Source organism: Myotis lucifugus, unplaced genomic scaffold (genome assembly GCF_000147115.1).
Source record: "Myotis lucifugus unplaced genomic scaffold, Myoluc2.0 scaffold_480, whole genome shotgun sequence".
In the NCBI taxonomy this organism is placed as follows: Eukaryota; Metazoa; Chordata; class Mammalia; order Chiroptera; family Vespertilionidae; genus Myotis; species Myotis lucifugus.
The window spans coordinates 626,455-640,829 of NW_005871528.1; the positions used below are offsets into that span (position 1 = coordinate 626,455).

At 46.2% G+C, this 14,375-nt stretch overlaps 1 protein-coding gene across 1 annotated transcript; it reads left to right on the top strand.

The window, feature by feature from the left end:
* The first annotated feature begins 316 nt into the window (after positions 1-316).
* KCTD13 (potassium channel tetramerization domain containing 13) lies at positions 317-14,362 on the top strand. The gene is given in 7 exon segments (XM_006103348.3): positions 317-621; positions 624-726; positions 2,082-2,251; positions 10,818-10,907; positions 10,995-11,047; positions 11,698-11,893; positions 13,568-14,362. Coding segments are annotated over 7 exon segments (999 nt in total). The 5' UTR covers positions 317-471; the 3' UTR covers positions 13,805-14,362.
* Positions 14,363-14,375: the final 13 nt, after the last annotated feature.

A 14,375-nucleotide genomic window follows, 5' to 3' on the forward strand; every position in this document is an offset into this window, starting at 1 on the left:
CCTGTTCGCAGCTCTGCTCTGTCCAGTGCGAGGGGCTGGCCGGCGGGACACCTTGCCCAGAAACCTGCTCCTCGGGGCCTCAGTTTCCCCGTCACGCTTGGGAGTCGCTCTGAGAGCGCCCGCCCGACCAAGGCACCGGGACGTCGCTTTCCACACCAGGCAGGTGGCCAGGCGCCGGGACCTGGTCCTCGGTGGTAACGAGGGGCGCGCCCCGCCCGCGGCCCTGCACCGGCCCGAGGCCACTGCGCATGCTCCGCACTCCCCGCCTCGCGAGGTCGGGACGCGACGTTGCCGCGCCTGCGCAGCTGCGGGGAGGTGCTGGCGCGCGAGGCTGTGGGCCAGTGTCTCCGCGGAGCGGCGGCGTGCGGGCGTGTGGGGCGGGCTGTCGGGCAGGAGGGGTCGGCCCCAGGGTCCCGGGGAGCGGCCGGAGGGCGCGGAGAGAGCCCCAGGCCGCCGCCGCCCCCACCTGGCATGTCGGCCGAGGCCTCGGGCCCGGCGGCGGCCGGGGCCCTGTCCCTGGAAGTCCCTACGCCCTGGGAGCTCGAGCCTAGCCCTGGCGCCACCGACGCCGACGAGCTCCAGCCGCAGACTCTGAATAGCAAGTACATTAAATTAAACGTGGAGGGGGCTCGCTGCACTACACCACGCTGCGCACCCTCACGGGGCAGGACACCCTGCTCAAGGCCATGTTCAGCGGCCGCGCCGAGGTACTCACCGACGCCGGAGGTACCGCACGCCCCGCTCGCGCTGCCCTCCGCCCTCCGGGGAGACCCGACTCCTCGTCTCGTCGCCCAGGGCCTTCGTGTCCCTTCCCTCCGCTCACTGCCCGCCAGCAACTCACTCTCACATCCTTCCATCCCCACATCCCATCTCGTCTCCCCCTTTTCGTTCATAACCTTCCTCCACCCCCAGCCTTTACCCCCAGCAACAGCCTGCGCTTAGAAACAACCCCGTCTGCAGCTCTGCCAGGCCCCGTGGTGAGGGGTTTAACGTGTCACTTCAGAGTTTCCATCGCCACTCCCAGTTCTCCCAGTTCTCCCACCCTCACCGCCCCAGCTCAAACACCTTGGGAGCCGGCCCTGCTGCCAGCAGCATCGGTCCGGCAACCTTGGTCAGTTTTTCCCAGCTGCCCAGCCGTTCGTTCCCCTGTCTTAGCGCTGCTGACAGCCAGCCCGCGGAGTTGGGAGATCTTGCCTGTGTCTCTGTGTTTCCCCTAATGCACTCGAGGACGCCATCTGCAAGTGCAGGTTGTGGAAGGAGAGGCTGCGTGTGGTTTGCCAGGGACAGCAGAGCGGAGGGTGGAGGGTTCTCTCTGGCAGGTGAACCCTACCTTCTTGGAGTGTTGCGTTCAGGTTTGGGCCTCACAGGCCCAAGTGGAATCTTGCAGTTTTGGAGGGGGCGATTCAGGGGGGCGGGGGGAGGTTTAACAAAGATTGTGAGAGCAGGAAAATAAACATTTGGGAGGTGGAGCTCAGTCTTCAGTTGTCTAAAGGGGAAGAAATTACTTGTTCAGTAAGTATTTGTAAAGCGCCAGTTCATACTGGAGATACTTTGTTTGGGTAAATGGATCCGAGGAGATTAGCCTTATTGAGTTTACTTCTTTCTGGGGACAGGGAGAACAGTAAACAAACATACCAATAAAAAGAGGCATGTGCCCTGGCCGGGTGGCTCCATTGGCTGGAGTGTCGTCCTGTCCCACAAAAGATTGTGGGTTCCATTCCTGGTCAGGGCACATACATGGATTGCGGGTTCGATCCCCAGTCCTCGGCGTGTAGGAGGCAGCCGATCAAAGATTCTCTCTCATCATTGATGTTTCTATCTAGCTCTCCCTCTCCCTTCTTCTCTGAAATCAAATATATATATATATATATATATATATATATATATATATATATATATATATATATATTATTGGGGGGGCATGGAAACACTGGACATGTTTTAATGGTATTTCTTGGATAACACAGAGGTTTGAGAAAAATTCAGACTTGTAGAGTTGGAATCCTTTTTTCATAAAAGTTTAGTAGCTCCAGGGCCCCCAGAAAAGCCATCCCTTCTCTTTCTTCTCTGTATCCCACCAGGCTGGGTGCTGATTGACCGGAGCGGCCGTCACTTTGGTACAATCCTCAACTACCTTCGGGATGGGTCTGTGCCACTGCCTGAAAGTACCAGAGAACTGGGGGAGCTACTGGGTGAAGCACGCTACTACCTGGTCCAGGGCCTGATTGAGGACTGCCAGCTGGCACTACAGGTGAGGGTCCTTCCCCCCACCTCCTGAGTTCCACTCCTATGCCCATGACCCTGGGAGAGCTGCTCACGTAGTTAGATATAAGGGCATTAGAAACAATGAAAGGAAATAATGCGATACTACTGTGAGAGGCTGCCTCTGGCCTGGCTTTGAGTAGCCATGACCCCAGAAAATTTGGGGGTGCTGTCTTCTGCATCCCTGCTGTTTTAGGCAGGGCCCCTCTCAACATCTCATGCCAAGACTATTGCAATGGTTAAATGATTGCTCTCTCTGCTTGCTGTTTCTACACAGCCAAACCAGCTGTTACGCTACCACCTGATGAATTATCCTCAAAAATAATCCCAATGTATTCTCCCCTTTGCCCAGAAATCAAATCATAAATAACTCTCTTGTGCCACTAGTAAAAAAAATCTTAACTTAAACGGAATGTAGTGACCTCCATGATCTGATTCTATCCTGGCAGGCAACACCCCGCCCACCCCCAGGGGCTTAAAACAATTTTTTTTGACAGAAGGTTTGGGGGTTCCAGAGCCCTACCTGCTGTGCTTCATTTCTGTGGATCTCAGGGTTCTGAGAGAAGATATTGGAAAGCACAGCCAGGCATAGGGGTTAAGTGTCACCTCTACTGTAGCTGACTGGCTGGCCTTGAGTGAGTCAAGTTCTACCTTGGCATTCTGTCCTCATGTTCCACAAGATAGGGAAGTGAGAAAAATAAGTACAATGTAGTGAGTTTTACATAAAGCCTTTTATTCTGTCCTATTTTTACAATGTTAAAACATCCTTTCTCTTATGATACAATATTAATGGAGACTACGAGGGTTTCTTTTTTGATGTCCTTTGTATATTAAGAAGTGGCAGCTATGAACAAGTGTCTGTTACCTTGGGGAATACTTATTCTTGGAATCCAAAAGTATAGGATTTCTTTGGGCTGTATCCATATTTTTCAAACTTTGTGACTGCATCCCATAGAGAAAATGCATTTCATATTCATAATTGAAATAAGAGTTTTATAAAATGATACTTTCAGGGAAATGCATTCTGAAATATTATTTTCTTTCCTTTAATGTTCTTTGAGACCCATTAAAGTTATTTCATGACCCATTAATGCAATGGTTCTCAACCTTCTAGCCCTTTAAATACAGTTCCTCATATTGTGACCCAACCATAAAATTATTTTCGTTGCTACTTCATAACTGTAATGTTGCTACTGTTATGAATCGTAATGTAAATATCTGATATGCAGGATAGGCAACCCCTGTGAAAGGGTCGTTCGACCGCCAAAGGGGTCGCGACCCACAGGTTGAGAACCACTGCATTAATGGGTAACCACTTGCAGTTGGAATGGGATGATCTTGGAAGCGCATTCCTGAGCTATAGTTTCACATTTGTCTAATGTCATCTCACACCCACTCCTGAAGCTAATGTTGATCTAATGTTATCCACCCCCACATAATCACTCCTGTGTGTCAGGAGGGATTCTGCTGCTTGTATGTTCATCTTGTACCCCTGCTTGACATTTATTTTTTAAAGAGGATGTTGGGGATGCATCCAAGGTCAAAGAGCCAGTAAGCAGCAAAGCTCACATTCAACCCCAGGTTATCTGGCTTCCAAGGACAGTGCTTTTTCTGTGCTCCAGCTACCTCCCTTCCAGGTTTCTGAGACCATTCCCATCCCACCCCACTTGGCTAGTGTTTGCTTGTTTGTTTGGAGATTTTTTTTTTTTTTTATATTACTTGGGGACAGAATGCTCCTCAGTGTGTGGCACTGAATCATCATTGGTCTATGCAAATCTTTTCTCTTTTTATTTTTTTTCCTTTATTTCCAAACCCCTTCCCACTTCCCTTTCCCCCATAGGTACTCCTCCATATGCTTGGATTATGTTTGTTCCCTTGAAAAGCTAAAGCATTGTTTTGTATGCATATAAGTTTCTATAAATGGCATTGAGTTATGGATCATGTGTTTTGTTTCTTAATTCAGTACTTTTTTCAAGTTTTATTCATGCTGCTCCATGTACATTTAGTTCTTTGCACAGGAATCTGTGGTATGCACTCACCATATTTTATTTATGCATTTTCCCGAGGTTAGAGACCTAGAGGGACTCCCCACTTTCTGCCCCCACAAATGGTGCCACCGTGAACATCTTCATACATGTGCCCTTGTGGGTCCTCGGCCAGGGTTTCTCATGATTGTAGCTGGGAGTGGAATTGCTGGGTCACAGGACACATACAAACAAATTTCATCAATATCATCAGATTACTCTCCCGAATGGCTGTAGCACCTTACACTCTTGTGCAGCAGTGCATAGGGATCTTGTTTCTGCATATCCTTGACGGCACATAGCATGATCCAGTGTTCTAATTTGCCAATCTGATTCGTATAGAGTGATCTCATTTTAATTTGCATTCCTCTCATTACTAATGAGATCTTTTTATATACTAGCTTTTTTGGTTTCCCCTTCTGTTCATACTCTTGTTATTTTTCCATGTGTTTATTGATTTTTAGAGCGAAGAAGGAAGAGAGAAATATCAATCAGTTGCCTCTGATACGAGCCCCAGCCTGCCCCAAGTGGGATGGAACTTGCAACCTAGGTATGTGCCTGACTGGGAATCAAACCCTCGACCTTTTGGTGTATGGGACAGTGCTCAACCAACTGAGCTGCCTATTCATATTCTTTACTAAATTTTCTACTGCGTTTTTTAAAAATCTTTTTCTTGGCCGGCCATGTGGCTTAGTGGTTGAGCATCACATGAACCAAGAGGTCACAGTTCAATTCCTGGTCAGGGCACATGCCCCCATTGTGGCTCAATCCCCAGTAGGGGGCATGCAGGAGGCAGCTGATTGATGATGTTTCTATCTCTCTATCCCACTCCCTCTCTAAAAATCAATAAAAACATTTGAAAACATTTAAAAAATATATTTTTCTTGTTGCTTTACAGGAGATCCTTGAATAATTTAGCTTAGTTCCTAGGGAGAATTAAGGCCTATTTCCCTAAGGCATGTATTATGCATAATAAATTTACCTTTCTCCTATGTATCTAGACTGGTACTACTTACCTACCCTCCTTGGGAAAGCTCAGAAAATAGTTACTCAGATTATTTGCTAAGTTTTCAGATTCATGAGAGGAACCCCAGCTGAAGAAGTTTGTTTCTGATAATAATTTCTAGTCAGTTTTAGATGTTGCCAGTATTTTCTCCTAGAATGTCACTTGCCTATAGCAGCTATTGTTGAATGGAAATACTTGATTTTTTTTATTGTAAATAACCATTTATTATTTTTAAAGCAGTATGTATATGTTACAGAAATTTAGAAAACACAGATAATTAAAAATACGAAAGTATCAAATGTCCTTCCAGGTGTGTGTGTGTGTGTGTGTGTGTGTGTGTAAAATACAGTCACACTGTATGTGCTGTTTGTAATCTGCTTTGTTTGTTAATAATTGCCATCTTTCCATGTCAGTAAAATTTTATCTTATCTAATATCCAGGGCGCACACACATTCTAGAAATATCTTTTATAGCTGGTTCATCTAAACAAGGACCCAGTCTAGATCCTTGCACCATGTCTGGTTATTATGTTCTTCAAGGTTCTTCCAACCCAGTCCCTTTTTTCACATGATGCTGACTTGTTAAAGAGACCACCAGTTGCATAATGACCCAATTTCCAAATTTGCCTAGTTGTTTACTTGTGGTATTATTTGGTTTGTAACCCACCCCATTCTGAGTTTTCTATAAACTACATGATGGATATAAAGGCTTGATATTAAACATTTTGGTTAGAATACATTTTAGGTAATTTTACATTTTTTACATTGTTTGTATTGAGAGATCCATAATATTGCTAATGTGGCTTGTCATTAGTGATGCTCAGAATTAGCCCCTTGATTCAGGTGATGTTGGTGTGATCCTTCCATTGTAGTTACATTCCCTTGTTGCCAACTAAAAAGTATTCTGTATGATGTTATTTTGGCACTATATGAATGGCAATTACCTATCAACCACACACCAATTGATGACCCTTACCTGAGTCAGTAATTTCATTGGGGTTGTAGAATAATTATAATTCTGTCATACCATCAACATTATTAAGTGTGGTTATTTGTAAGGTTTCCATTGTCAACCAGAGAAATTCTGAATTTAATTTAGTCAAATTCCTTTTTCCCCCCCCAAAGGTGTATCCTTTGGGATCTTGTTTAAGAAGTTTTTTCCATTCTGCATTTTTAAAATAACTTTATATTTTTATCTTTTATATATGGATCTTTTAATCTAAATGTTGTTTAATCTGTTGTAAATATGAATTACGAAGGGATTTAACTCTTTTTTTGTCCTCCTTACAGTGAACTAGTTTTCCCAATGCCATTTATTAAACAATCTGTGCTAGGCAGTGTCCAAAATGACCACCAAGCTCAGCTAGCTTGGCTCAGTGGTTGAGCATGGACTTATGAACCAGGAGGTCACGGTTCAATTCCCTGTCAGGGCACATGACTGGGTTGTGGGCTCGATCACCAGTAGGGGGCATGCAGGAGGCAGCTGATCAATGATTCTCTCTCATTATTGATATTTCTATCACTCTCTCCCTCTCCCTTCCTTTCTGAAATCAATAAAAAAAATTAAACAAAAATGGCCACCAAAATTGTCCAAAATTCTTGCCTCCTGCTTATTCTGGCTCATGTTTAATCCCCTCCCACACTGAATAGGGCTAACCTCTGTAACCAATAGGACATTGCAGAAATGGTAGTGTGTGACTTAAAGCTAGGTCATAAAGATACTGCTGTTTCTGCCCTTCTCTTGGGTCACTCATTCTGAGGGAAGCCAGCTGCCATGTGAGGATCCTCAAGCAGCCCTGGCTTGGGGAGGAACTGAAGCCTCCTGCCAGCAGTCAGCACAAACTCCCACTCATATGGGTGAACTATCTCAGAAGCGGATCCTGGAGGCCACTCAGGTCCTCAGATCACTACAGCCCTGGCCAACATCTGGACTCCAGCTTCATAAAAGACCATGGTCCAGGACCACCTAGCTAAGCCAATCTCAGTTCCCAACCTCCAGAAACTGTGTGAGATAATAAATGTTTATTTGTTTTAAGCCAATAAGTTTGTAGTAATTTGTTGCCCAGCAATAAATAACATTTTGATATCTGGAGTGGGATTCTGCCATAACAAAAGCTTTAAATGTGGGCATGGCTTTAGACCTGGGAAGTGGGCAGAAGCTGGAATGACTTTGAAGAGTGTTAATAAAAGCCTAAATAGTTTTAAAGAGTTCGTTTATAGGAGTCTGATGACCTTTATGGAGGCTGCAGTGAGGAAAATGTTATTGGAAACTGGTGCAAAGGCGATCCTTGTTCTGTAGTGGCAGAAGTTTATCAACACTGTCTCCTACAGTAATGTGGAAGGTAGAAACATACCTGGTGAACTGGGTGACCTAGCTAAAGAGACTTCCAGACTGTTGAAGTTGCCACAGTGTTTCTTGTTGCCTACAGTAAAATAAAAGAGGAGAGGGTAAGCTAAAAGAAAAACAGTTGAACAAAATGGAGCCAGGAATTAGAGTTTGAAAATGCCCAGCTTTTCCAGATAACAAATGATGTTGAAATTAACGAATGGCTTGCCCTAGCCGGTTTGGCTCAGTGGATAGAGTGTCGGCCTGTGGACTGAAGGGTCCCAGGTTTGATTCCAGTCAAGGGCACATGCCAGGGTTGTGGGCTCAATCCCCAGGAGGGGGCATGCAGAAGGCAGCTGATCAATGATGTTTCTGTCTCTCCCTCTCCCTTCCTCTCTGAAATCAATATATATATATTTATATTTATATTTATATTTATTTATTTAAAAATGGCTTGTTGGCCTAGAGCAAATACAGGGTATTTTCAGTAAAACTTGGTCTAAAGAGGAAGCTGTGGATGCAATTGTAAAATCTTTTAAAATCTCAAAAATATCCAAGAAGATATCTCAGATAATCATTCAATCAAATAATAGTGCATCTAAGAAGCTTAAAGGTGCCCCTCGGCAGTCTCAGCACAAGCCCAAAGTAGAGAAGAGCTTATTTCACAGAGATTTGTGTATGTGGCTTTTGCCTAGTGAAGTGAACCCCAAGACATAAGATACCCAATAAATTTTTAAGAAAATTCTTTTGGCAAAAACACTAAAAGGCACAGAGCTAGTGCAAGAGGAGAAGAGGCCTTTAGAACCCCAAAATTCTGCAGGCAGGAAATGACTAAGGAAACTGGAGCTGCAAGCATGGACTGTCTTTCATGGAAAAGGAAGGCTGACTCAGGGCAGAACCAAAGCCACAGAGAATCATTTTGGGGTAAGAGTAAGCATCAGAGAGCTCCCAACATTTGCCCAGCTGGATTAAGAGTTTTCATGAAGCAGTGCCTTCTAGGTGCCTCCTGTCCCCTGCCCTGCCCTTTTGAACAAGAGCTCCCTAGTTTGTATCCTCACTAGTATGTCGGTCCCACCTTGTGTATTGGGTGTTTGGGAGAGACAACTTCACAGGCCTTCAGATCAAGAGCAAATGTACTTCAGGAGCTATAGTTAAGGAACTACATCCAAAGCGCCTCATCCGCACCTGGACCTGATTTAGATGACAAGATTCTGTACTTCAAGCTGATGCTGTAATGAGATGAGACTTTGGAGGATCATTGGAAGCCGTAGATGTGTTTTGCATATGGGAGGGATTTGAATCAATGGGAGCCGGCCTCTATGGCAGTCCCCAATGACCTTATTTTCAGAATTCATTCTCTTGTGTAGTTTCCTCCCACACTGAGTAGGTCTGACAAAACTAGGTCATAAAAGACATTTAGGCCTCCACCTTGCTCCCTCTGGAATTACTTGCTTTGGAGAAGCCATCTGCCATGTTATAAGGGCACTCAAGCAACTCTATGGAGAAGTCCAAGGGACAGGGATCAGATATTTCCAGCCAATAAGCAGCATGAACTTGACAGCCATATGAACAAGCTTTCTCAGAAACAAATCCTTCAGACTCTGCCATGCCTTCAGATTACTGCAGCCCCAGCTGACTTGACTGCAACCTCATGAGAGTCCCATGCCAGGACCACCCAGCTGAACTCCTGAATTCCTGAACCACAGAAACTGAGAAATGTTGATTGTTGATTTAAACTGTTAAGTTTTGGAACAGTTTGCTACACAGCAATAATCAATACACACTCCATACTTTCCCCATTGATTTTTTAAAAATATATTTTTATAGATTTCAGAGAGGAAGGAAGAGGGAAAGAGATATAGAAACATCCATGATGAGAGAGAATCATGGATCGGCTGCCTCCTGCAAGTCCCCGACTGGAGATCAAGCCCACAACCTGGGCATGTGCCCTTAACCAGAATCGAACCTGGGACCTTTCAGTTCGCAGGCCGACGCTCTAGCCACTGAGCCAAACCGGCTAGGACTTCCCCATTGATTTGTGGTGCTGTCTTTGTAAATATCAGTTCTCATATATACATTAGTCTGTTTCCAGTCTCTCTACTGTGTTCCATTGTTTGTTTCTGCACCAAAACAACACTGTTTTCATTATTATGGCTTTGTAGGATATTTTAATATCTGGCTCTTTTTTAAATTGACCTAAATAATAGTAGACTTTTTTTTAACAGTTATTTATATATATATATATTTTATTGATTTTTTACAGAGAGGAAGGGAGAGGGATAGAGAGTTAGAAACATTGATGAGAGAGAAACATCGATCAGCTGCCTCCTGCACGCCCCCTACTGGGGATGTGCCCGAAACCAAGGTACATGCCCTTGACCAGATTCGAACCTGGGACCCTTCAGTCCGCAGGCCGACACTCTATCCACTGAGCCAAACCGGTTAGGGCTAGACTTTTATTCCATATTAATTTTAGAAAAAGCTTTATGGGTGTCTCAAAAAAATTTTTTTTTTGAATTTGTGTTAGAATTGCACATCTAGTTTATAGGTCGGGAGAGGTAAGAGGAGCTTTGGCATGACGATTCTAGAAGACAGAAAAGGAAAGAAGCCTGTGTGTCCGGTTCTGATTCTGCCTTCAGCCTCTCACCCAGCCAGACTCATTAATTTATTATACAGGAGTAATAGATGTATTACTGAGCATCTATTGTACACTATGCACTTACCACCTACATGGGAAGAGACAGACCTTAGCAAATAGACTAAAAACTGAGAAAATGTGAGGAACTGAGTGCTGTGAAGAAAGTGAACTGATACTGTGAAGAGGAAGTAGAGGAGGCTGCTGTAGCCAGGGAGCTTAGGGAGGAGGACCAGCACACTGAGGGGCACTGCTGGAGTTGAGGTCTGAATGATGTGGAGGAGCCAGAAACTTAGTGCAAAGTGTCTCTGGTAGTGGGAACAGCAAAGGGTTAGGTGGGCACAAACCGGATGTGCCACACAACAAGCCATTGGTGGGATTGAAGCCCAGCAAGCCGGGGGAGAGGTAGGGACAAGATCAGAGATGCCAGATGCTGCAGACTCTTGTGGACAACTAAGGAGTATGGATTTCCCCCCAAAGGTGGCAAGCAGCTTTTGAAGACTTTGAAGTGGGTAAGTGAGTGACCTTTGGTTGTGCTGTTAACCACCTTCCGCTTCTTCTCCAGCAAAAAAGGGAGACCCTGTCCCAGCTGTGCCTCGTCCCCATGGTGACATCTCCCCAGGAGGAGCAGCAGCTCCTGGCCAGCACCTCCAAGGTGAGGCCCTGAGTCCTTAGGGTGGAGGTTGGGGGCCTCTCCCCGCAGCCTGAGCCCCACCCTTCTCCATCCTCTCTCCCCCAACAGCCCGTGGTGAAGCTCCTGCACAACCGCAGTAACAACAAGTACTCCTACACCAGGTGACTGCCAGGGGCTAGGGAGGCGCCCTGGGTGGAACCCTGGGCTCAAGACAGCCCTGCTCCTGGCCCAAGGGGAGGGCTGTGGCCACAAGGAGGGATGAAAGGAGTGCCTGCTGAATGGGAATTCCAGCTCTGCCACTTACCCACTGGGTACCTCGGACAGGTCATTTTCACTTCTGAGCTTTAGTTTTATCAGCAAACAGGTTTTGGTGAGGATTTGATGATAATGACTAGCATTTACTAAGTGCTTATGTTGTAACAGGCATTATTCTAAGTGCTTTACATATATTAATACATAATCCTCACAAAATTTGTGATCTCCAGTTTGCAGCTAAGGAAATTGAGGCACTGAGAGGTGAAGTAATTTGCCTAGTTTCACCCAGTTAAAAAGTGGTGGAGCTAGGATGCCAGGTGGTGCAGCCTGACTCCAGAGACTGCACAGGTAGCCACTCTACTGTGCTGGGATTTGCTCAGCAAATGCTGCTTCCTTGCAGAGGCCTGCGTGGCCTGGCCCCAGGGGTGGAGGAAGGTCCCTGCTGGGCACCAAACCCCTGGGCAGGACCAGAGTGCTGGGTGTCCGGGCCCTATGCTGGGGGGAACAGAAGGTGGGAAGCCACTTGTGCTGAGGCCTCCTGGCCCCTGGTCTTCAGCACTTCAGATGACAACCTACTTAAGAACATCGAGCTGTTTGACAAACTGGCCCTGCGCTTCCATGGGCGGCTGCTCTTCCTCAAGGATGTACTGGGGGACGAGATCTGCTGCTGGTCTTTCTACGGGCAGGGCCGCAAAATCGCCGAGGTGTGCTGCACCTCCATTGTCTATGCCACGGAGAAGAAGCAGACCAAGGTCAGAAGGGGTTCAGGGCCTGGTCAGGGAGGGCTATGGTGGTTGGCAGGACCAGGACCCTGGACAAAGGCAGCTGAGCAGATCAGGCAGGGGGAGATCTATCACTGAGAGTCAGGATCCAAGTTCTGGGGTCTTAACTGTGTAAATCATGATGTCATACCATCTTGCCTCTGACAGTCTTATCAGCCTGGTCTCTTCTGACCTTCATGAGGGATGTGCCTCAGATACCAGAATCTTGAAAGTCTCTGTGTATCAAATGCTATTTCACACCTCCCCAACTTTGCACACATTATTCCTTTTTGTTGTTGTTAATCCTCACCCTAGGATATTTTTTCCATTGAATTTTAGACAGAGTGGAAGGGGGGGGGAAGGGGAAGAAACATCAATGTGAGAAAGAGACATTGATTGGTTTCCTCCTGCACATGACCCAACGGAGGCTGGGGATCAAACCTGCAACCCAGGTACATGCCCTTGACCAGGAATTGAACCCACTACCCTTTCAGGGCTTGGCTGGTGCTCTAACCACTGAGCAACCAGCCAGGGTTACATTATTCCTTTTCCTTGGGATTATTTTTCCTCATCCCTGTCTGCCTGATGAACTTGTACTTAATCTCTAAGACCCAAGTTAAGCATCACTTTATTTGAGACACCTTCACTCATGAACATTTACACTGACAGTCCCAGACAAAGTTGGTCATTCTTCTTCCTTAGCTAAATAAAGCTGGGGATGCTGAGGGGTGTCAGTAGTAAGGTGTTAGCTCCTTGAGAGTAGGGCTGTATCTTTTTTTTCTTCCAACTTCTTTAGCACTAGTGGGGCTCATGGAAGAGTCTCTCATAGTGGAAGCTAGGAAACACTTATTGATGCGTGAATGAATGGCCCAGCTCTAAGAAGCTTCCTCTGTTATTGGGAAAACAAGATAAATCAATAATTAGAAGGTAGCTTGTTAAGAGTTATGTTAGTTATATTCCTCCAAGACACACAAGGGGAACCCCAGTCACCTCTTTGTTTCGTCCCTTCTACTTCATCACTCTGTGCCGGTGCATTGGCCTTGCTGCTGATGTTCAAATCATCCACTAAACCCACTCCTGTGCCAGAGCTTTTACACTTGCTGTTGCCTCTTCCCAGACTGCTCTTCCTCTAGTTGCCCACCTGGCTCCCTCCCTCTTCTCCTTTGGCCATTGGTCAAGTGTCATCTCAGTGAGGCCTTCTCTGAATACCCTCTGAGGACATTCCTGGCCATGATTATCCCCACCCCCCCGTAACATTTGTGATCATCTGACAGTTTATATTTTATTAAATGTATGTCTGTGTCCTCCCCCTAGAATGTAAACTTCCTGTGGGTAGGAACTTTGTTTTGTTCATTGCTATGTTCCCAATGTCTAGAACAACCCTGGTACAGCGCACTTATTCAATAAGATTTGTCTAATGAAAGAATATACCAAAAGACTTAGTAGCAAAGGAGAGAAAATAAATAACGGCCTGACTTCAGAGCTGGACCTTGAAGTGTAAGTGTGACTTTGCTGAGTTAAGAAGTTGCACAGAGGACAGTCCAGGCCAAAGAACCTGTGATTGCAAAGACTAGGAGGTGTGCCAGTGCAGGAGCAGCTGGGGGGAAGGGGTTGCTGTGTGGCTGGACCAGAGGATGGGAGCTGGGGGTTGCTGGCCTTTTGCAGGTGGAATTCCCAGAGGCCCGGATCTTTGAGGAGACCCTGAACATCCTGATCTACGAGACTCCCCGGGGCCCAGACCCAGCCCTCCTGGAGGCCACAGGGGGTGTAGCTGGAGGTGGTGGGATGGCCCGAGGGGAGGATGAGGAGAACCGAGAGCATCGTGTCCGCAGGATCCATGTCCGGCGCCACATCACCCATGACGAGCGTCCTCATGGCCAACAGATTGTCTTCAAGGACTGATCTTGACCTTTCTCCCTGTTTTTCTTCTGCCACTGGGACCCAGTCCCTCTTTCTTTTCCTCCCCTTCCCATACCTTTGCCCCGGCTTTGCTGGCCAAGTCGTGGGTCTCCCTTGTGTCCTTTTATTGCATGGTACTTTCACTTTGGCCCTTTTCCATTCATTCTCACTTCATTGCTAATAACATGGTACATTCCAGCCCCTTCCCTCAGTTAGAGCCCTTCAGAAGGCTACATTCATTCCCTCATTACCACTCTGGCCCTGCTATTTTCCCTTACCAGCTGGTTTAAAATGATTTAGAGTTCTCTTTTTTTAGTACATTGTACATGCCAAAGTGTCAAGCCAGCCCTTAATAACACCCTCCACATTCTGAGCTGCCTCCCAACCATTGTGCAGGGTAGTTTGCTCCCTCTTTCCCTTTCCATTCTCCTTACCTCTTTAAGTTTGTATTAGGCTGGTCTGGGCCTGCACCAGCTCAGCTGTCTTCTCAATCTGTTTCATATTATTTATTATTTTAATTTTCTATTAAATTATTGAAATAAAGTTGAATTGAGGATCTGGTGCTAACTCCCAG